At 31.2% G+C, this 23,208-nt stretch overlaps 1 protein-coding gene across 1 annotated transcript; it reads right to left on the reverse strand.

Annotated features, from left to right (window-relative positions):
* Nucleotides 1–703: 703 nt before the first annotated feature.
* LOC134238104 (macrophage mannose receptor 1-like) lies at nucleotides 704–22,338 on the reverse strand. Its single transcript, XM_062720228.1, has 6 exons — nucleotides 22,167–22,338; nucleotides 14,513–14,790; nucleotides 12,117–12,201; nucleotides 10,455–10,534; nucleotides 8,932–9,007; nucleotides 704–998 (listed from the first exon to the last, which is right to left on the reverse strand). The coding sequence occupies exons 1-6, from the start codon at nucleotides 22,336–22,338 to the stop codon at nucleotides 760–762; spliced, it is 930 nt and encodes a 309-aa protein (XP_062576212.1). The 3' UTR covers nucleotides 704–759.
* Nucleotides 22,339–23,208: the final 870 nt, after the last annotated feature.

Consider the following 23,208-nt stretch of genomic DNA (forward strand, 5'->3'; position numbering starts at 1 on the left):
TGTCCATTTGACTATTTGAATCGACTGCTTTTGGGATGTCGTACAATACACAATACATATCGAACAACCATCGTATGTGTACTCACGAACCTCCGGGAAATCGGCAAAATATGGCTAAAATATTGCCGACTCGGCGTTAAACAATAAAAAAGTAATCAAAAAAGTCTAGAAATGCTATAGATAAAATAGAAGAGATGTCAAAAAACGAGCCATGCTTGTGTTCATTTCATGGTATAAGCGGTGTCTTTATGATAAAGACTGAATAAGAGGATGATAATTTATTTAAAAAACAAACCATCTGTAAATATTTGATCAAAACATTAGTAATTTATTTTATTTCTTGATTTTATTTTTAAAAGTCAGGCGCTTCACAGTTTCAAATCTTGTGAAAGTAGAGTTACATGTTTGCAATGGAAGCGGAATATGACATTGAAGAAGAAAAAAAAACTATTGAACGGATGTAATTGAAACAACTTTTAGCTAACTATGTTTTAAAGGGAATGTTTTAATTGGAGCACTGTTATTTTACATTGAGCACTGATTAAAATGTATAGGGAGACTAGTCATGAGAACCTTATAAAAGTATGTCAATCATTAGAAAAAATAGGATTTTCGTTACATAGATTTTTTTATTTTTAAATCTAAAATTTCCTTTTTTTTTTCTTAAAAAATATAATAAAGAAACTAAATATTTACCTTAAATCAGAATTGCCATTTAATGCTATGAAGTTACATGTATAACATTCATCGAAAAGTCTCTTACATGTACATGTATATTATTAATTTTTTTCTTTCACAAATATAGTAAAGATAATCATCACAATTTTCATCATTCCAAACACCCCCAGAAACCATTACGATGCAATTTTCACTTGACCCCCCGTTAGGATCATTTCTATTCCAGTTTGTGTAATTCAATGTGCTGTTAGAATGTTCCCAGTAAAACGTGCCCTCGGACTCTTCATCTGTTCCCCCAATCCACCATTTATTCCCAAAGCCTAAAAATTTGCAATATATGGAGATAAGCATGTATACAAAAGAAAAAAAATAATTGAATGTATAAATATTTGGTAATTGATTCGATAAACATTCAGGAAAAGATTTCACAAACGCATCTGTTTTGATTTTGAATAGAACAAACAGTCCAGAGTAGAATTTTTTCATTCACTAAGAAATACTTGATATTCATATCGTTACTGTTCTCTCCTAATTCTGGATCTGTTAGATACTTAAGGATGTACAACACACCTACCCCAAAAAATTCCTGTCGTTTAATTTTCGTTATTTTTGTATATTTAGTACATGACTACATCTACTGTATGTATGCACATTTTGGACAAAATCGTTCGAGTGGTTTTTGGACAGGAACTTCCAAAAGTTACCCCCCTTTAGTTGTTAACGAGGAGAGAAAATTTTTAATCAATGAACTACTTAAACCTTGATTTTCAAAAAAGCTAGGTTAGATATCAATGTCAAATTTCACTGGCTTATTCCTTTAACCATTTAACACAAAAACATCGTCATCTTTTTGATATACATATCATCAAAATAATTTTTAAAGACCTTAAACTGAAAAACTATGAATTATCTAAGCCTTGAAAATTGCGTATTTTTCAAATTCAAAATTTTTTTGTGAAAAAACCTGTCGTTTAATTTTGGTAAAAAACTTTATTTAGGTAGCTGGTAGTAAAAATAATCTTCGTAATTTTTTGTATAATTTTTGTACGACCAGTTTTGATTAAATAGCGGAAAATTACCCTTCCCCCTTTCTCAATAAATCACGTTCCCGCGCGTCTTTCAGACGGGGGTCGATCACTTTGTTATATGAATCTACAAATACACATTAAAAAAAATAAATTGGAATATTGCTTTTGCTTCAAAAATATATTAACTTACAAATTTAAAAGTTCTCATATGTAAAGCATATTTAAATGTAGATTTTTAGGCAATTTTTGAATACCCCTATCACCCCCACCCCTTCCTTTTTTTGCGACGCAGACCATTAGCGTTTGACGAAACGTCGTTTACAGTGCAAATATACTGGTATTTCGTCATATGAATCCCGGAGGTATGCATCAGTTCTTAAATTCATGAATGCAGAATAGATATTGACTACTCTTTTTATATGTATCAGGAAAAAAAAAATACTGAAAGATTTTAGTGTTTAGTCCATATATGTATGCGTTATGCATTTTTTTTAAAATCTTATAGGCTACGTTTTTTTTTGATTCGAGGAAATGCGAACCGACATTGTTGACAGAAAGTCAAACGATTTACTGCAATAGGACATTCATCAATGCAGATAATTTCAGTACAAGTGAACAATTCTTTTCAATTCTATACTTACATTGTGTATATGAGGTCTATAGTATTCAATTCTCGGATTTATCAGGTCTTGCTGTAAATGTATCTGATTCTGTGGAAAACCGTGAATAAAGGGAGGAAAATAAACATCTCCTACATTTTCAGAGTTGTTCCTCTTTGATCAGTAAGGGTCTACATCGATTTTACATTGTAAAAAGTTTTTTTTTGTTTATTTATTGTTATTTTATTTAATTAAAGAAAAAAAAAAACAATATTTATATCGTAAATGCACAAATTGTAATGAAGACCATTAATGTTACATGTATATAGCCAACTGTACATAATGAGAATTTCGGCAATGTAAAATAAAATTATCAGAATAAAAAAAATGCTGCGCTTTGATCAAAAATACAATTTATTGTATATGATATGAAATTAAATAAACATTAAGGGATGGTATTTTATGTCTTGCTTTTTACGGAGTTTAATCGGGTTAATTAAAAAATACTTATTGATTGAATATGGTGCGCGCAATCAAAGCCAAGCCGCATATCCCAATTTTCTTTCATGATTGATATACATCGGGATCGTTTGACTCGTCGTTTTTACGCTTTATTTTTGACGTTAAATTTGACGTCACGTCAAACGTTCATTTGAAATCGCAAGAGTTATCTCCCCCAGTGTGTTGTACGTCTTTAAATGAGATCGAAACTCAAAAATGATATTACAATGCAGCTTATAATAAGATATAGAGAGATACAGAAATAACCGCCTGCAAAATTTACAAATATGGCAAACCAAGTTCCTGTCGTGTAAAAACAGGTTATCCTCAAGGTATCCTTTTGTGGGTCGTCCGCGTGGCGCAGTGATTACGGCTTCTACTCTAGAGTTGCTAGATAGGGAGTCTATCTTTACGTCGCTGTTAATATTGTTGATTATGCCAAATAAAATTAATGTTTAAATTATTGTCCCATTTACTCCTCAAAAAATTCCTTGTACGCTTTTTTCTATCCTTAAATACGCATAAGCATGAAATAAAATCAAGTTAAGATTTATTTTAGTTATTCGGTGCATGCCTCTTTGTAAACTTTATTAAAACATTTTCAATATATACACTGATTGCATTAATACTTATACTCTGGAGGATATCTGGCGGAAATTGATTCATAAGAAAATATTGTTGATTGGATAGCCTTGCTGAATTTTCTAAAGAAAAAGCATTTATACAAGGCGTAATTAAACTTTTTTTTTTTGGGGGGGGGGGGGTGAACACAGGCACCTAAAGTATGTGTATTTTATTTTACCGAATAGGGTCATTCTTTAAACGTGAAAAAAAGTACAATCTGCTTGCATATAACGACATAAAGATGTGTTTGACGGGGAAATTTTATATTTTTGAGGTATTATACACTCTTACATTTTTTTTCATTAAAAAAAGGGGGGGTTATTATCCAGTGCCTGTTGTGTAAGTTAAGTCCCCCTCTTCTAAATTATCTTCATACCTACGACTTTGCTTATATCACAGATCTGTGATTTCAACGGGAATGGGAGTTCTGCCTTCTCCAGAAGGGAATACAAGGTCACTTTTATTTTGCAAATTCCGAAAAAAAGAAAAGAAACGTTAAGAAATAAACACATAAAGAAAATATGTAAAAGAAACTAAAGGACTGATTGTTGGTTTACGCCCTTTACATGAATTTCCCATAATATTAGACGTAAAACGCTTAAAAAGAAAAATATCTAATGATTATTTTATTGAATTATTATGATACTGGTCATTTAAAAGCAGATATACTTGAATTTCCTTTTTCTTAAAATCCGTATAATTTTTATTCCTTTGTATACCGGATCGATATTCACGACGTCAAGCGTGACGTCGCGATATTTTATGACGTTGTTCTTAAAAATGCTATATTTTTCAATATAAAACTAATTATCTTCAATTGAATTACGACAAAATGAAGACATATTACATTTTTCAGATAGATTAATTTTAATTCAATTCTATTTTTAAATACCAAAGGATAAACAAATTCGTCTGCACGATTTAAAAGTTATTAATATTTTTTTAATCATAACCTTGCCTGAAAACAAGCCCAAAACGACGTTTTTTCCTATACAATTCAAAAGAATACCGTTGAAAATGTTACTACAACAATGGCATCTTCACTTACGCAAAATACGGTGCAGACGGATTTTTAAAAATTTTCAGAGAATAGAAATCAAATATAGAGAAATCATAAGGTAATTTTCATATGTTTTCGAACACTTTTAAAAGCCCTGTAAACCCGCAACATACGGTAATAATAAATATTTTTAACAATTGAAAACTTCAACAGAATTTGGAAATGAGTGAAATTTAATACTCTGGAAGAAAGGACAGGGTATGGTAGCAGCCGAATCCGGCACTCTTATTTCAAAGCAAAAATAAGAAGACATTTGAAATTGTATTTGGTTGTTCTTAAGAGCTTAAAATAATGCTTATTTTAAAACCAGCACTAATGTTGATTCAAAGCATATGCGAAGAGAGCAAGAGGGTCATAAAGTAGGTCATTTTCCCGGATTTTCTCGGTTATTATGGTATTTTGTCGATTTTCAAATACATTTCACTCCTGAAAAATAGACACACGCCTATCTGAGATTTTTTCTACAAAAGATTCATCTGTTACATCTGTATAAAATTTATAAATTTGACAGATAGGAAAGCCTGCGCTCTATGTTTTCTGAAACAAGTTGTGCTGTAAAATCGATGAAAATTTGCATGAAAATGAGAATATTCGGACATATTTTTGATCTTTGTGAGATCTTTGGGTATCCCATAGCTTAGAACCATTGCTCTTTAAGTGGCAAGGATGACAACAGGTTTTCATTTTTAAACTGTTGCATCTTTCTAAAATAAACCCCAAACCAGGGGCCAAAAAAGGGTATTAGCCTATCTTGTCCTTTTAAATATCCAAAATAAAATGATTTATAATGCAAACACAAAACAGCCTTGCTTGCTTTTTAAGCCACTTGTCCAAGTACCTATGTAAGCAAAAATTAAAAAAATTATAAAAAGTGTTTTTATCTCTTTTTAAAAAGTCAAAGCTTTTTGTTTTCCTATCCTTTTTTTAATATGACTACTCCACCATACGTAAAAAATATAAAAAAAATATTATACGAAGCATATGAAAATAGTTATTTTCTAAAAAAAAAAAAAAAAAAAGAAAAATAGAGAAAATTTGGTTTAACTGATCACAATTTATTTAGGTATTTAACTTTATTAAATACTACCATCTGATAGACCCTATTTGATATTGTAGTTTTATTTTGCTATTTTGAGCATAGAAATGTTTTGTACTGGTACTGAAATATCTACAAAATTTTTTAATGCATTCTATCATCATATTTTGACAAATATAGTAGTCATTTTGAAAGTCCAGTAAGAATTATGCCAATTTTCACATTAAATTAACATACTTAAGTAATATCCAATATACCCCTTTTTGATTTTCTTTTCTGCATATATCAGATAGCTTTCAATCAATCTGCTTAAATCAAGCAAGAGATAAAGACTTACAAAACACCTTCTTCTTGCTTGTTTAATTGAAAAATGACATTATCTAAGTGATAAACCAAATAATTGATTATACGCAGCAATTGAGACTTTTCCTTTGTAATAGTTTTGATGTATATTTTTTTTTAAATAATAGAAATTTTGCTCTAGATCTATATGGATAACAATATCAGTGGAAAATTTATAGGTTGTTTTTTTTTTCATTAATGCACAATTTCAGCGCAATTACATGTAGGTCATATTAAAGATATTGTAAAGCCAAAAGAAACATATTTATCTTCATATATTAATACTTAATCAAGCAATATGTGTATATACTAAATATAATTGACAATAAATTCTTAAGACTATAGATATCAGGACCCAAGCTGGTTAAAATATCACTCAACAAACGAGTTAATCCCTAACATTTTCAAGACGAGTGCTCAACAAATGAGTTTTACGCTAATCAGGACTATTTTCAAAATACTTTATGTAACTGTATGTTTGTTTGTCAACGGAGGACAAGTTGATTTGTCTTTACGATAACAAGGAAACTTGTTCCAATATCCATTATGGGAAACTGTCGGCTAACTTATAAAACCTCTTTTGCAAAACGTCCTCTTACAGAGGCAAACTTACATTGACCTTACTAAAGCTAGCGATATGACGTTTATAGTCAAGGCTACATGCAAACTGATGGTGCAAAATCTAATAGTAAATTTAAGAACCTTTTTTACAGTACAATATATTGCCATTTGTGAAACAAATTAGATATTGCAAAACAAGACAATTTGAAGGAAGGTGGACCCTTTTTATAGAAAAAAAAAATCCTATTTCAAGGCTGACCTTCTTTCTTTACGAATTGGGAACACTCTCACTAAGCATTGGACTACATGACGTTTCAGCAGCTTATTATAATTTTATTATATGTTAGAGGGCAGTTAAAAAATTACGCGTCCTCTGCTATCATTTATTTTTACAGGCGTCATACAGTTATGAAATTTCACAGATATATGTATCTTATAGATTAAATAAAATTTGGGCAAAATTACTGCATTAAAAAAAATCTCTCAAAATTTTCGCTGTGTTTATATAGCTGATGGAGAGATAAGGAGCACGATAAAAAAATTGAAACAAAAGTATGCGGAAACCAAAATTTAACTTACTAATTTTCTATAATTCGCGATATTTTTCGACAATTTTCGCAAATGTATCTTTATTTCGTTTTATTACTTTGTACGACTATGTAGAACTCATATTTTAATTTGTTTAGATGATATTGGAATAAGAAACAGAAATATAGCCATTTTTCTCCGATGCGATTCCAGTAAATACAGCTGTGAAAATTTCTTGAATTTACGGAGCACCACATGTTTGTTAAATTATGTGTTTTGCTCGAGATATCGCCAACATCGATCCAAAATATGCATAACAAAACATATAGTTAACTAGGGTTATCGTGACATTTGTCTACAAAGAACAAACTGTAATTTTAGACCGTTAGACCTCTGTAGAAAGGCTATACAGGAGGGCTGGAAGAAGATTATTGACGAAAACTTATCTGGACTGTAACGAACGTAATTGAGAGTGATCAGTGTCTAACTATATCTCAGAAATACCTGCTTTACTTGATTTATAGATTTTTAGCTTGACAGGAAATTGTGTATGGATGTTGAAAAGATACGGTAACTCAAACTGTACGGAAATTAATTGCGAAATGATGAGGAAATAAAAGTTCATATTTTTTAATAATGCCCTTGATGTCAAAGATTTTGCTGCTCCGTTAATGTATGATTTGTAAACCATATAAGTAAAGATTCTTTTATATTATGTGTATCATTTTGCCCGATTATGTCTTTAAATACTTTTTTCTGTGCAACAAGTCTAGTTTTTGAACAGCCCTCGTAACTTGTCAACGTGTGATTCGTTTTATTTCTGTTGACATATTCTTTTTTGTTTGTTTTTTATGTGAAATATCCCTCTTGAAAAATTTTCACTCACATGGACACGCCACAACTTGCTAGTGTATAACTACCTATGCACAGCAGTCAGGGTTATGAGCTTTTGGGGAAATTTTTCGTGCCAGCACCTACATGTATGGCGACACGAGACCTTGCGATCGGTTCATACGGTTGCATCTGAAGGACCGGTCTCCACGTCCCACAGTGAGATTCAAACCCGAAACATATCAACTCCTTACTTAGGGACTCTAGTACAGACGCTCTTACCACTGCGCCACGCGAACGACATCAAATTTGTTATCATAGTTGTGAATAATATAATTATAATTCCTCTGACAATAAGATTACAATTATTTTTAAAAAAGATTAAAAAAAAAATTATAATATTTAGTGTATTGTAATTTCATTAATTAATTTTTTAATGTATAGTTGTTTTTAAATACATGACAAGTAATATCTAATAATTTTGCTGGTTTATAACATTACTTTGATTTCATTTAATTAAAGTTGATAAACTGTACTTATATGAGATTTACTTGTCATTTTTTATCTTCTTCTTTCTCTAATTATTTCTTTATACTTAGAATACATCATTTTATTCACAAAAACATGCACTCAAATTGACTTCTCGAAGATGTACTCAGTCACAATGTCTTTTCAGTTTTGCGTTTAAAATACCATAAGTGTATTTATGTATATGTATGAAAATGAAGCGTCAATAATTATATATTAGTATAATGGTGTTAAACGTATACTTTGTTATCATATATAAAAATGGTGCTAATTTGCATGAGATATTTAAGTATATGTATGAAAATGAAACGTCAATAATTATATATTAGTATCATAAAAAAATCTTTTTTTCAAATATTGGAGATATATTTTATAATATTATATCGATCCAGGGAACTCCTGACACCCCTGGTGAGATATAACAGAGGGCTTCTGAGGAAGTTTTGCCTCGTTGTTATATTGTATGTTATTGAATAAATGATTTGAAAAAAAAATACCGTAAGTGTTTTTGAAGAAGAAAAGTCTTCACAATATATTATCATATATTTTGTCCAAAAATACATAATCAGAAACTAATGTTCATTCCTTAAACTTCATATAAAAATGAAAACGTACTTTTGCTTTTACTCCAGGTTTGTTCAGTCTCATTTTCTATTGCCAGAAGATGTGCTCCCATCCAAATGCAACTATCCTAAAAGAATAAAATGAAATGCACTTATTTCGGTGGACAGATTTCGACCAACTTTGACACTGTTAAGGTCTGTAGAATGCATTTTGTGGTTACTGTAAATTTTAAACTAGCATTCTGCTTACTGTATAATTTAAGACAATGCATAATATTGTGAACTTCAGATTTAATGATGTTTGTTTCAATTATATTTAATATTGTTAGGTTTACTTTGTCTTCATTTATCTATATCCGTCCGTTCTGATAAGCTTTGGGGTACACATCTTTTATCTTCATCTCCTCTTATGCTACTGAATGAATTTTTAATGACACCTTTACAGATTCTTTGTTACAAGGTTTCATTGTGTAACTCCTAATTTACATTTTGATCGGAAATATGTTTCGAGTTTACCATAGAAAAAAAAAACAAAAAACATTGAGAGTGCCATTTTTTCTATAATATTGATGGGTACTCATCTCTTATCCACAACTCCCCTATACCGAGTGAATAAAAATGAATCATAGCTTCACAGATTTTTTATTATATAATGCCAATGTGCAACCTCCATTTTACTTTTTGACCTGACACTTATTTCGGGTCTTCCCGAAATAAAAAGTACTTTGTCATTATAATTCTATGGGAGGCGGCAATATCATTTAGTGAGCACAATGCCAACAGTATCTTTCATTTATTCCGCAATGAATGACCATCCGAGTTCCAATTTTGCGCTCTCATTTGTTTTAACAGAGCATGACCAACTCAGCTATCCATCAAGCAAATTAAAGAAAACCAGTCACCTCCTTTGAAGCTTTATATAAATGTTTTGACATTTTTTTTACATGAAACATGTAGACAGACAACAATATCATTTTGTTAAGAAGATTGGGTTATCAAATATTTCCAGAGAGATTAAATCTAAAAAAATGAATATTATTTTTTTTAGCATACACGATCATTTTATATGTAAAAACCTTATTTTTCAGCCAAAATATTTTATGTAAAATCCGATATTTTTCTAAAATTTTCATTGTAGCTCGCTGGCTAGAGTGTTCGCTTCAAATACCAGATAAGAAATAGGTGGGCACTGGGGTCAAGCATTGGCTGCGTAAAACCTAAGTTTATAAAAGAAAATAGTTAGGAACGTAACTTTTGCCAAAGGCTTTGTACTTTGAAGTTGTTGTTCTTTCAGTTAAGACCAAAAAAAAATAAATAAATAAAAACGGAGACCATATTTATTGCAGGCGTTTGCATGATCATTATCTTACTTTCCAATGATCAGAATTCCGAAATAAGGTCTTACCTTGAAGACCTTCACAGGTTTAAGAGGCATATGATTAAATATGATTAGTTTAAGATAATCGTAAAAAGGTCACAGCAATACACAGATTGAATAAGCTCTTACCATTTTTGTGAGTATTAGATAACTAGTCAAAGAAGATTGCAACTCTACTGCCACCTGTAAAGACATACCTTGGCAGCCTGCCACTTAAGAGAATTGTACACAAAACAATATTTCTTCTCTCCGTTTATCTGCCATGATGTAGGACATTCTGCAATACAGTAGCGTAAATGGAACATTGGAATAGTAGAAGGAATATGAGGTTATTTCTAGAAATTTATTTCACTATGCAAAGAGTTGATTATCATTTATATTGTTGTTAATTGGGTTAGTATTGTTAACATTTCGATCCCATATTTTCCATATCAGCTAAAATACTAAAAGTGAAAAAAAAATCTTCCAATTTTACTTCAGGGTCATTCATTAAACTTTCAGACAGTAGCCTATGCACAGACGTTTCTTTATACAAATTTAGGCAAATTAGACTGAAATATTGCAAAAAATACCTGTTTAAAGATGTATATAATTACTGTAGAAGTACTTTTTCCCGCGTGGTATTTATTTCCGCTATGAACGCGGTCACAAATTTTCCGCGGAAATATGTCCAAGCAAACTTTATATAAATGTACGGCATATAGTGACAGTCTAGGAAATCCGCGTAATTTTCTACACGCGAATTCAACAGAAAATGAGATTCCTCGGAATTATGATCCCGTTGAAAAAAGTACCTTTATAGTATACATACTGTAAATAATTTTCAACAAAAATATACATTTTCATTTTTTAAATTCATTATTCCTTTTAAAAAGTTTTGGTTTTACATAAAGAACTAAAAAATGCATGTTTGGGCTAAGTTTTCAAATGCGATTTGACGTATAATCCTTTACTTATTTATTAGATTTGTGAACATGAGATGGGAAGCTATTAAATATCTTCCATTGCTCTGCAACATATTTTTTAGTAAGGCATGCGTGAATATTTTTTTTATTTAACAGCGACTAGCAATACATTTCAATATTTAATCAAAACTTATTTAACAAACTTAGTTTTACAGATAACAGTTTTACTTTGAGTCGAAATAATCAATCAAAAGTTTATCAGTTTTGCTGTGGACAAAGACAATTTTCGTTTAAATTCGCTTTCAAAGAAGCTTTTTAAAGAGCTCGGTTCACTTTGTGCATAAAACAGCCCTGTAGATATTCCAATTTATTGATTTTATTTTCCATTTTTAAGATCAAAATAAATTAAAAACTTTTTTTTCATTTCCTATTAAATATTTTCTCCTTAAACTCCAGGGATTGGAACACGGGCTTTATGGAATTGAATTGCAATGTTCTTGAATTTTAATGTAAATAAGTATATTTTAGCTTTTTCACGGAAGAAAAATAATATGAGCGCACTTTCTGATTTAAAAAATAAATAATGTCTTGTAATCTTCAGAAGCAGTTCTATGATTTGTTAGTCGTTTATTTTATAATTGGATCAGAGGTTGCGCTTTATATTGAATATTGAAAAAAAGCATTGAAAATTGGCGGTTTTTGTAGAATTTTTTTTTTAGAATTTGAGGAAATTGACACATTCCGTGACGTCATAATGTATTGACTAGCCAGAAAATGATGCCATTATTGATAGACATGCAATCAACAAGCGTCTAAATGATATTTTTGCATTGTGAACAAAAATGAAGCAGTATCAGTTTTTTCAGAAATTCAAAGGGCCAAGAAACCTATAACTGAACCTTGTTCTTTTATGGAATAAAAAAAAAACAGTTAAATGATTCCTTTCTTACTTACTGTCATTTATGCAGAATGGTTTTCCGCTACTCAGAGCCACGCACTCCTCTTTACACGATGTTGAATTGCAAGATCCAGCAAGCTCCTGTGAAAAAAAGATAGACCCATTGGTCTCAGCGTCTTTTAGCTACATGTACCTTTGCCTATTCAGGGTAATGGGTTAATTTGAATTTTAAGGGAATTTTCTCCTATTTGTCTTCATAAAAAGTATCATAAATGTAATGAAAATTTCACATAGTCTTTATTACATATTGCCATTGTGCACCTCTACTACTAGTATTTTACTTTTTGATCCGATACATATTTTGTGCCAGATGTTTGAACATCGACCCAATTAGTCAAGCCATAAATACAAAACCGTGCCGAAAAATAAGACAGATGTAAACAAAAATCCTTAAAATTTCATCAAATAAGAAGGGCACATTATGTTACTGTTAAGTGTATTGAGAAATGCTCATACAAAAATACTTCAGTAATGGTACATTGTGTCATTTTCTGAGCGGATTAAAATCAATATGATATCTTCTACGACTTTACGATGCGTGTTCAAATTACAATGAGAAGATACAAAGTATTTTTATAGACCTAAAGCAAAAAAAAAAAAGAAAAAAAAAAAATACACGTAGTTTTAGTTTAAATTAAAGTTTAATGTATGACATTCCTGAAATTTGTTAAATTAATGATTTTTTGAGAAGTATATTTAGGATAAGTACTCATAAAGTGTAACCTCGTGGGGATCCGGGTTAGAATAGGTCCTCAGTACCCCCTTGCTTGTCGTAAAAGGCGACTAAATGGGGCGGTCCTTCGGAGGGATGAGACAGTATAAACCGAGGCCGCGTGTCACAGCAGGTGTGGCACGATAAAGATCCCTCCCTGCTCAAAGGCCATAAGTGACGAGCATAGGCCTAAATTTGCAGCCCTTCACCGGCAATGGTTACGTCTCAATATCAGTGAAATATTCTGCAGAGGGACGTTAAACAGCATACAATCAATCAATCATAAAGTGTAACTCAAAATCGCAAAGAAAATAGGGGGTCAGTGTGCATCCTACTGAACTACGGTACATTTAAGTTGACCTTTTTGCACTTAAATTTCATCTCTTTGTTTAATTACTTTAACCTTTATTATATTTTATCAGATGTAAGCATGGTAATAAATATTATCTTATTTTACGTAAAATAGTTTGAATAATATATATCATTAGACAAATCTTGCCAATTATTGCGCGTAAGTTATTGTGTGGCCTTTTTGCAATAACATATTTGGGGTATTAAAAAACTTAATAGGCACTAAAAAATTTTCTTATATCAATCTTGTTACGACTTAAGTGGTGATCAGTCACAAGTATCGAGTAGTTTAAAATAATGAAAGAAAAAGGTGGGGTCAGTGATGTTAATTTTGAAATACTTGTCAAAATATGTAATTTTTAGTCAAAAAATGGTGTAAATTTGATCTTGACTTCTTTAATATTTTTTTCATTTTTTGGAAAAGTTTGTTGAGGGAAGGTGTAAAACTTAGTCTAAAAATATAGAATAAGACCTATATTAAATATTTTTAGCAATTTCAAAGCGGAAAATATTCTCCGAGTAAAATTATGTGAGGCTAAATTTCCAATACATTAAATTTTATTAATGTGCAGATTTGCAGAATTTTCTGCTAAATATCCTTCCACCAAAAGAAATAGTCCCTCATAAATCTTGCTTCTTTGTAGATTTTTGAGCAGTTTTTTCGTTAAATGTTAAAAAAAATACATTGTTGAATTTAAATATGTCATGAAAAATGAATTTTAATAAGTAGTTTTGAAGTAAAAGCTTCTGCGTAAACTTTTCTAAAAAGCTGACGAGGGACATACCTTAAATTAAAATTAATGTTGTTTCTGTACAAGGATATGTATTTTTCTTCTGACTGTATTGGTCGACACCTTTTTTTACATTTTCATCTTGATCCAAATGTTTTTAATCCATAATATCTACATTAATTTTGCAAATGTTCCTCTTTATTATATCAACACTACTGAGAGCAATGTGTATACTAGTACACAGGTTCCTCAAATGTCATAAACGTTCAAAGAAATTTCTCAGTGACGTCATAAAGGGTCGACGCGCAATTGATGGAATACAAACCGTTGGGTTTGATAAATAAATCATTCCCCGCGTTTAATATAAAATATCAGTTCGTCACTAATGTAAACAAAAGTAATAATGTATCATTTTAAAACATCTATCAGGCTAGATATGGGTTGGTATGAGATCAAATTTATCATAAAACCCTGGAATTTGATCTCGTGACCAACCCATATTTATATCCCTATAAATGTTTAAAAATTATACCGTAATTGCTTTTCTCAAATAAACAACACTCACTTAGTGTTATAGGAACGTCGAGACAGTACTTACCTGTGGTTGATTTTCCATTTCAATATAGTCACACTCTGAGTCCAGAACTAGAGAGGTTCCCGATTCACCATGTTTTTCTGCAATTAGTTCACAATCGAGCTGTCTCTTTCGATAGTTCACAGACTTGCACTGGCGATTCTGTAAACATTTTCGAATGCACTGTTTTTGTCCAATGATGGTAAAAACATTCATGAATTTGCTAGAAGTCATGCATTGGCCCGGCCCGGTCAATTTTATGTTGGATATGTTATCACTTTGTCCCGATACAGCATAATGCACTGTAGAAATAAATGTGAGAATTTTTAGTCCAAACATTGTTAATTTGTTAACAAGAGTGAAGTTATGGTCATGATTATTTCAAAAGTGTTCCTATAGTCGCAAGTTTATGTTAAATAGATGTTAAATGAAATGGAATATCTGTTTAAATATCAAAATGGCATAGTTGCAAGCATGCGCAAACAATTGAGTAAATGCATATATAAAGCTTTTTATAAAGTTGAATAAAATGGTGTTAATTGTAAAACATCAAACTAATATTTTCTGACGAAGATGTAGGTAAATAATTAAACATTGAAAAGAAATTACAACATAAAATTACAAAATTTTCAAACGCGTGCTTTTAAATTATATATCAAGAATCATGCATTAAAAATAAAGTTAAAAATGAAGACATGGATAACATTGGATATAAATACGGTTCAATTACTTTACTTGATTACATACTTGATAATATATACAGGCTTTTTGCATTTGCAATATGTCTGTCACAAAAGCTTTATCAGCCCTATTGGGCTGATATGGATTTGGGGGGCTGATACGGATCAATATCACACCCCTAGTAATTTAAACTTCACAAATAGTACTTGTGATCATACATATATTTTGGGGGGTTCACATTCTCTTAATTTTAACTTTTTTGAATGTAAGGATAATCTAACTGACAAAAGATTTTCTTTTCAAAGTACATGCATTTGAAATAGAAGTAGAAAGACACCCAAACCGTGTGAGTCAATAGACTGTTTATACATGTATGTAAAATTAAGTCCGTGCATGATTATTTACTTATTTTCTTTTCCACTTAATGTGTAGTGTATTATATTACTAAGTATGTAATAAACTTCATAAAAACTACCCTTTTCCACATCACATTCTGTATCAGCCCTCGGCCCTCCGGCTGATATTGGGGTCTCTGGCTAATACATTTATTTATAATATTATAATAGTAACTTGATCTGAAGGGTTGAATCACGTATCGTTGACAGGCGTGGATCATCATACATGTATCAAACGGGACGCTAAGCGTCGAGTTTCGCAGTACAGTTAAGGTGCGCAATGGAAATATCGACTAAATTTTGTATTTAAGAAGTGTATTCGTAATCGGAATGGCGATTATTTTTAGTACATTATTTATATCGGATAATTGTAATTATTATTTATAACTACATATCGAGGACGATTATATTTTATATTTAGACTAGTCACGTAATGTTGCAGTCACGCGATTTTAGCACACTGACTTGAAGTATTGATAACACATATAAATATCACTAGTGCAAGGGCATAACCAAGTTAAATTTCCAAGTTTAGCATATAAATATTTTCAACATGCATTGTATTTTCTAAAAAGTGCTGCGATCCTGTCTAAATTCGGCAATTTCATTGTTCAAATATACTTGTATGACCGAATGCTATATTTTTTGCTGGTCAGCGGCATGAAATATTGATATAATTAGATTGTTTTTAAAATTTCATCAGGATCGCAGCACTTTTTAGATACCTTAATAGTTCTATAGTTGAAATGTAAAAGCTTACTTTGATCCTTAGAGTGTATGTCCTTGCACTACATCGTTTTATTAAGACCCCCACATTACCCTCCGATGTACTTGCATACAAATATACGGCAGTGTCAATTTAATACGTAATGTACAGAAAATATATTAATAAGATAGTGAAGAAAACATTAAATTCAAGATATTGACCTATGTAATATCTGTAAATAATATTTTATTTAATTAGAGAATACATATTTTGTTGAGAAAATATTACTTGATTTGTCTCTCACTGCATACAAACTACGTCACGTTGTAAGAAATGACGTCATATTGACAAGTGAAATGCGATCAGTGACTTGTTTATAACTTGTTATGTGAGATTTAACTAAGGACAAAACAACACGCTGTAATAAGTTTTTATGTAGTTTGATGATTTCTTACTGGTTAAATTCGCAGATAAACTCATTTTGTGGTATTTTAAAGAAATGTTGTATGACGTATATTGTGTATGATGTTATAGTCAAAAAATTAGGCTCCGCCTCCTTTTTGTAACCTTAACTGTGCTGGGTTGATCTGATGAACCGCGCCTGTCAACGAGACGTGATACGGCTCTTCGGATCAAGTTACTATTATAATAATAAATTTATTATATACCCCTTTACACTAATTAAATATAGCAAGATAAAAATTTAGAGATTAATTGTATAATATTTATTCATAAAACAAAGCATAAAAACAACACACTTTTTAACCTACAAGAAAAATAACGTCATGTTTTTTGAGTACTACGTCATCAGTTTCAGAGAGTGTAATATGGATTGAGAAAACCACAGTTTGGTGATCCGGAAAGTCGGATCACAACTTTACTTGATTGCGTTAAATCTACAGTAAAACTGAGTGATATAATAAAGAATGTGATACGGAAAATGGTATGTATTATTCTACAGGGAAATAATTCACTTTCTTGTATTTCCGGATTATTTCAGCTATATTAAGTAATTCTTAGTGGCTAGTGGTATGTATTCGGTTTTTGATTGGTAGGTCTGGGTTAAACCCTTGTCCCTGGCACCACGTTAATATCGTGCATAGGTATACGTAGGACTACTCTCTTACCAAGCACCCGACAATTTAATTGGAGTCACTAATCTTTCGTATGAGACATTTAAAACGAAGTAGCCTGCATGGTAGGCGTTGGTTTGAAAAAATACTCTCACCGTTCAATGACCCTCATTGCATAAAAAAAGGCAAAATTAAAATAAGGTGATGTTTCCATATGAGTAAAAAAATCTCGAATAGGAGTTTAAGCGACATACAATTAATCAATCAATCAATCCAAGGAAATAAGGTGCTTTCATCAACTACTCGAGATTATTATGAAATTTCAAATACAACAGGCTCATTCACTTGTAACGTTCTCAAATTAATTGAGTACTTTGAGCTGCATGTAGATGTAGTTTTATTTTCTTTTTTGCATCCATTTACAATATAACCTTTATTTTCAATGAAATTCTTTTGCTTTCAAGGTCTCAATTTACCCAAAATGAATAAAAGGGAAAATGGACATAATATAAATATTTTAAAGTCAATCATGAAACTGTATAACATTTAAGGCTTCTGTTTTTTTTTCTTTTCAAAAATCATTCAAACGATTTGTCTGTTAAGTTTATAAATAATATTATACATTTATTGCATGATAGTGAGAAATATGACTCAGCCAAGAAAAATCATATTCAGAGGCTTATGTTATGTTTTTCAAAAATACCGAAACAAGTAAAATTTAAACAATTTGTCCTGCTCTCAAATTCAATTTTTTTATAAATCAACACATTATCATCAATTTTATATATATGATCACTGTGTGGCTATATGAACATGATGAAAAGCATGCTGACGGCCGGGAAATATGAAGTTTTACGGCCCGATATTTTTTCAGATAAACGTTCAAATATTTATTGTATAATAATAAATATATGTGATCACTGGATGGCTATATAAATAGGACTTCGTATTTTTTTATCAAAATATTGAAATGACTCTAAAAAATAAGGGGGTTTACTTGTTAAGTTTCACGATTCCTTTTTACGAATATATGCTAATATGTAGTTATTTTATATGGTCGAAGCGATGCGTGGTGTACGGAAAAGTAGATCCGTAAAAATGAGGAACCTTTTTCAAATTTATAATAAAGAAATAGTTCTATAATAAAGAAAAAATGTGAATGTTTTGCCCCATAATGTAAAAAAACATGCATTAAAAAAATCATCCACAATAAGTGTTTTTCCTGAAATGGTTGAAAGTGTTATCATTAAGGTCGACAGGTAAACAGTTGTCACCTAATTGGAAAAAACCTTTTCATTCAAGATCAAATCACCGACATCAAATGTCTACAGTTGGCAACTAATCTATTTTTCCTAAAAACAAGGTCGACCTGTCGACTTGTTTACCTGTAAATTCCTTTTATGTCGACCTGTTAACCTGTCAACTTGTCTTGCGACTATAGGAACATTTTTGAAACACGTCTTCCTGAATACATGTTGACATTTTAAGCATACTGAGTACCATGTGTCAACCTGTCGACCAGTCATTTTTTAAACTCGTCATTCTGTCAACTTGTTGACATGTCAATAAAATATTCCTACGCTGCATATAATTTCTCCAAATTGAAAATATTCCTTTCCAGTACTACTTATCAATATATCCTAGTTGACCTAAACCTATTACCTCCTCAGAGATGCATATGAAACATTTGTTATTATTCTACGACAATGTGTTTTTAACAAAGCATTGGTATTTAAATTCGTGTGGGACTTGAAATTTACGAAACATACAGATGGCAGTTTATAGTTTAATATTTATGTTTTGTTTTCATACATATCAATTTGCAATCCTTGAGAGAAAAAAAAAAACACGGAATATTGTTATAAGAGGAAATTATAAGATATTAAACAATTGTTTCTTATCTCTTAATCGACAAACTCAAACATGTAAAATTCAGTTTTATCTATTGATTTATTATGCATTAAAAGTACTGTAAGACATTTCAAAGTGATCAACTGCTCATAATGACTTTCAGTCATCTGTGAAAGTTAATTTTACTTTAGTAGAATTTTCATTTGATCTTACGTGCATTTAGTGACATCCCATCTTATCCCGTCCTATTGTGGTTTATTTTTCTCTGATTTATTTCATACCAGCATTTGAAAATTGATAGATATTGCTATGATAGCAATATTTTTTTTTGCAAATGGCTTCTCTTGAAATTTTTTGTTAATCAAAAAATTTCCAGAGAAGCCATTTGAAAAACCCTTTTCATGAATAGAATTACGAAATTTATTTACTTATCCCCGGGGTAGTGTTAAACTTTTTACTTTTTCATTAAGGCATATTCTCTAATTATAGCCGTCACGTGGTGACGTCGTGGTGCAGTGCTTCCTGTAGTATAAGTCCCATTGAATCTATAGAATGCATAATGATAGCAAACATTTATCCATGACTTTTCCGATTTATTAGTGTAAAAATGCCAAAACACATGTGCTAAAAAAAACCCGAAAAAGATAAATAAAAAATTTGGGTTTAGTTGGTCTAATACTGTAAACAGCTTTCATATAACTGATAACAAGAGCATAGGATCCAAAGCTGGTTCCATCTAACTTTATGCCCAAAGCTGACAAAGCCCCTCGAGCTGTATTGAGAGAGCCTGTAACTCAATCCATTATCAAAAAGTAAAGTCAAGAATTCCAAAATATTGTTTTCAGATGGTGAAACTGGATCAATTTTCCATTCAAAGCATTACTGAAACCATATTTTGATGTACGTTTGATACTGCTTTTTAGTGTCGGTTCTACATGATGCCATAAAAATGGAGGTAGTTGTTTTTGAAAATACAAGATTTCTGTAAGTTTGCCGGACACTTGGCGTGCAATCAAGGGCATTTTTCCCACAAAGGATGAGCCTCTTTTTTCTTACGATTTAGAAGTAGATCCTTCTTTCTCGGAAGTAATATATTGGATTCTTGAAAATACTTTTATACTTGACTATACTTTTCATTACCCCCCGTTCACACATAAACGCCGCTTCTACTACGATCAAAGCGTGGACAACAGCGTGGCCGATCGTGACAAATCGCAAGAGAAACGTCGTTGAGTCGTTATGAATTAGTATGATCGCATGTAGGGTCTTCATGATACGCATGTACAACCTCAGTTTTCAAACGCTTATTTTGAACATGTTCAAAACAATGTAATCATATTGAACAAGAATCGGGGTAAATTTACCAATAACGCTACGCATTATTGATTTGTATCTCACTACGATTTATATACCGTTCAAGGTACGAAGACCTACAATGACTTTAAGCCGATCATATCACGACCTAGCAGAACTGAGTTTGTTCTTATAGCGCTGATATTTGACCAGTCATCATCTATAAACTACATGTAAAGGGTGACACTAACTTTGTTAATTTGCCATGCGACTTTTCACACTTTTAAGTTAAATTGAAAATGCCCGTAAAACATGTCGTAAAGGCCGCAAAAAAAAAAGTGCGGTCGCAAGATATGTATCATCGCTAAAATCGTACTACAAAAATCTGCGGTTGCGAGATATATTTACAACATCGCCGAGCGTAATGCAATCGAAATTTGAAGCACCTTCAGCAACATTACGGTACAGTCATTTAAGTCTATGTAGCGAAAAATTCAATTTCGTAGAGGGCAGCGTAGCCTAAACAATATACACGGCTGCTTGTCGGCAACAATCTATGTAAATTTAGAATAAGCGTGTTAGGGAGCGCGTTTGACGTAGGGACATCGTAATACGGTACGTAATGAAATTAATTTGCCAAATTGCTCTGATTTAGACTTAACCAAGGTAAGTCTGCCCCGATCCAAAAAAATTTCAGATCGTGGCTTAATCGGAATGATCGCCGTAGAGTCGCAGCTCTGTGTGAACGGAGGGTTAATCATGTGAACCAAGTCTGAGTGGGACATAATGGGCCATGATAATTATGATCAAATGTCTTCCTAAATTTTCAAATCACAAGCCTAAAAAAAAATGAAAAATCATAATAAAAATCTCTCCAATTTAATGATAATGTATCAACTTAATTTTTTTGCAAATTTTGTAAACCATGATCAAAACACTTTACCTTTGTTCAAGTAATGATGCAAACTTTTTCTAGAATTAGCTTTGGACAAATGTGTCAGAATGTATCATGATATAATTGCCATTCCACTTGATCATTAAACTCTCTGGAAAATTTGTCTGCTTCTATGTTATTTTTCCCTGGAATATGAGAACACTTAAGCCAAATGTTTCTCTCAGTGCACCATTCCCTTATTTCCACTGCAAGTTTATTGCACATTTCATTTTTTATACCACACATGTTATTAATTTAACTAATGGCACTAGTACTATCTGATGATATTCTTATATATTTGTTTTGCACAATATTTACAAAAGATCTCAAAGCAAGGTTAAAAGCAAGCATGTCCAAGTAATTTATGTGATTTGATTTTCCTTCTTTTTTCCATCTTTTCTTCATTCACCAGTTTTGATATTATCTTGTGTACATATTGCTCCCCAACCTGACAAAGATGCATCAGTTTGCATGGTAATCTCTGGGTTACCTCTAGAAATAAATCTGCTTTGAGAATGAATATTGGAACACCACTAATTTAACTCTTCTTTCATTTTCAAAGTAATTTTCATTAATGAATCAAAATTCCCTTTAGATTCTTTTAAATGCTTTATTTTCTCTTTTTCTAGCAAACTGTAATGTAATTGTCCCAATTCTGTAGTTGAAAAACGTGGAATAATCAGTCCAGTGACTCCATCTACAGTTCTTTTTTTTTTTGCGTGATCTAGATTCACTAAACACTTACATTCTTCATAGATAATGTCTTTCTTCTCCTCGGTCAATTCAATAATCATTCTCTCAGAATTTATTCTGTTTTCCAAGAATGTGATATATTTTTGGGGTTCAAATCGACTTTCCATTCTATGAATCTCAAAACCAAATTTCTCAAGATATTCTCTTGTGATGTTCACATTCATTCTGCACTCATCAATATTATCTCCAAACAATAGAACATCATCAATGTAAGTTATGCTAAAATAACCTAATGTTCTAAGGTAAGCAAAAATTGGTTTGAAAACTTATGTGAATCTTCTTAGTGCTGATGACAAACCAAATGGTAAGCAGGTATATTGAAATATTTCCCTTTCCATCTAAATCTCAAATATTTTATATGGTCAATTATATTGCTTTTGGAATTGTATGGCAGGCAAGCTTATGTCAATTAAGAGATAAATCAATTTTTCTTGAATAGATTTACTGCATGATTTGAAAGTTCCATCTTAAAAAACTACATGTTCATTTCAATTTTTCAAGGATATAGGAAGAATGAAAGTGATTCCCCATTTTTCTTTGGACTAACAAAAATGATGAAAGAAACACAAGAAATCCAGGAATTGCCTTCACAAAACATCTTAAAAATGAATATCTGAATGTCTTGATCTTCACTTAGATTCTAATGCTTATGAATACAAACTACATTTTGTTCTACAATTATCTACAAATTCTATTTTGCAATTTTCCACTATCTGTAATATATTTTTATCCGATGTAATTTTTTCCCATTCTTTGGAAAAATATTTCAATCTATTTGCATAAAATTCAACATTTTTCCTATTAACTAATCATTTATTGAGTCTTGTTTTTCTGTTGTGGTAGTGTACATTGTATTGCTCTTCTTGAAGTATTTTGAATAAAATTGACCACCACTGTTTCTGTTTGAATAATTTGGATTGTATGCAGTTTTTTTTGATAATTTATGAACAAAATGTAAAATCGACCCTTGAACCATCCTTCAATCTCCAAAAGTGTTGATTATTATTTATGTGACCAATCTAGCTACATCTTCA

The sequence above is a fragment of the Saccostrea cucullata genome, unplaced genomic scaffold (genome assembly GCF_032062105.1).
Source record: "Saccostrea cucullata isolate Sc308-1 unplaced genomic scaffold, CSIRO_AGI_Scuc_v1 ctg7043, whole genome shotgun sequence".
Taxonomy (NCBI): domain Eukaryota; kingdom Metazoa; phylum Mollusca; class Bivalvia; order Ostreida; family Ostreidae; genus Saccostrea; species Saccostrea cuccullata.

Coding starts and splice junctions, on each gene's coding strand:
- LOC134238104 (XM_062720228.1), bottom strand. CDS start 22,338: ATGAATGTGAACATCACAAGAGAATATCTTGAGAAATTTGGTTTTGAG. Junction 10,535..12,116: donor ACCATTCTGCATAAATGACA/GTAAGTAAGAAA, acceptor ACTGTATTGCAG/AATGTCCTACATCATGGCAG. Junction 9,008..10,454: donor TTAAGTGGCAGGCTGCCAAG/GTATGTCTTTAC, acceptor TTATTCTTTTAG/GATAGTTGCATTTGGATGGG.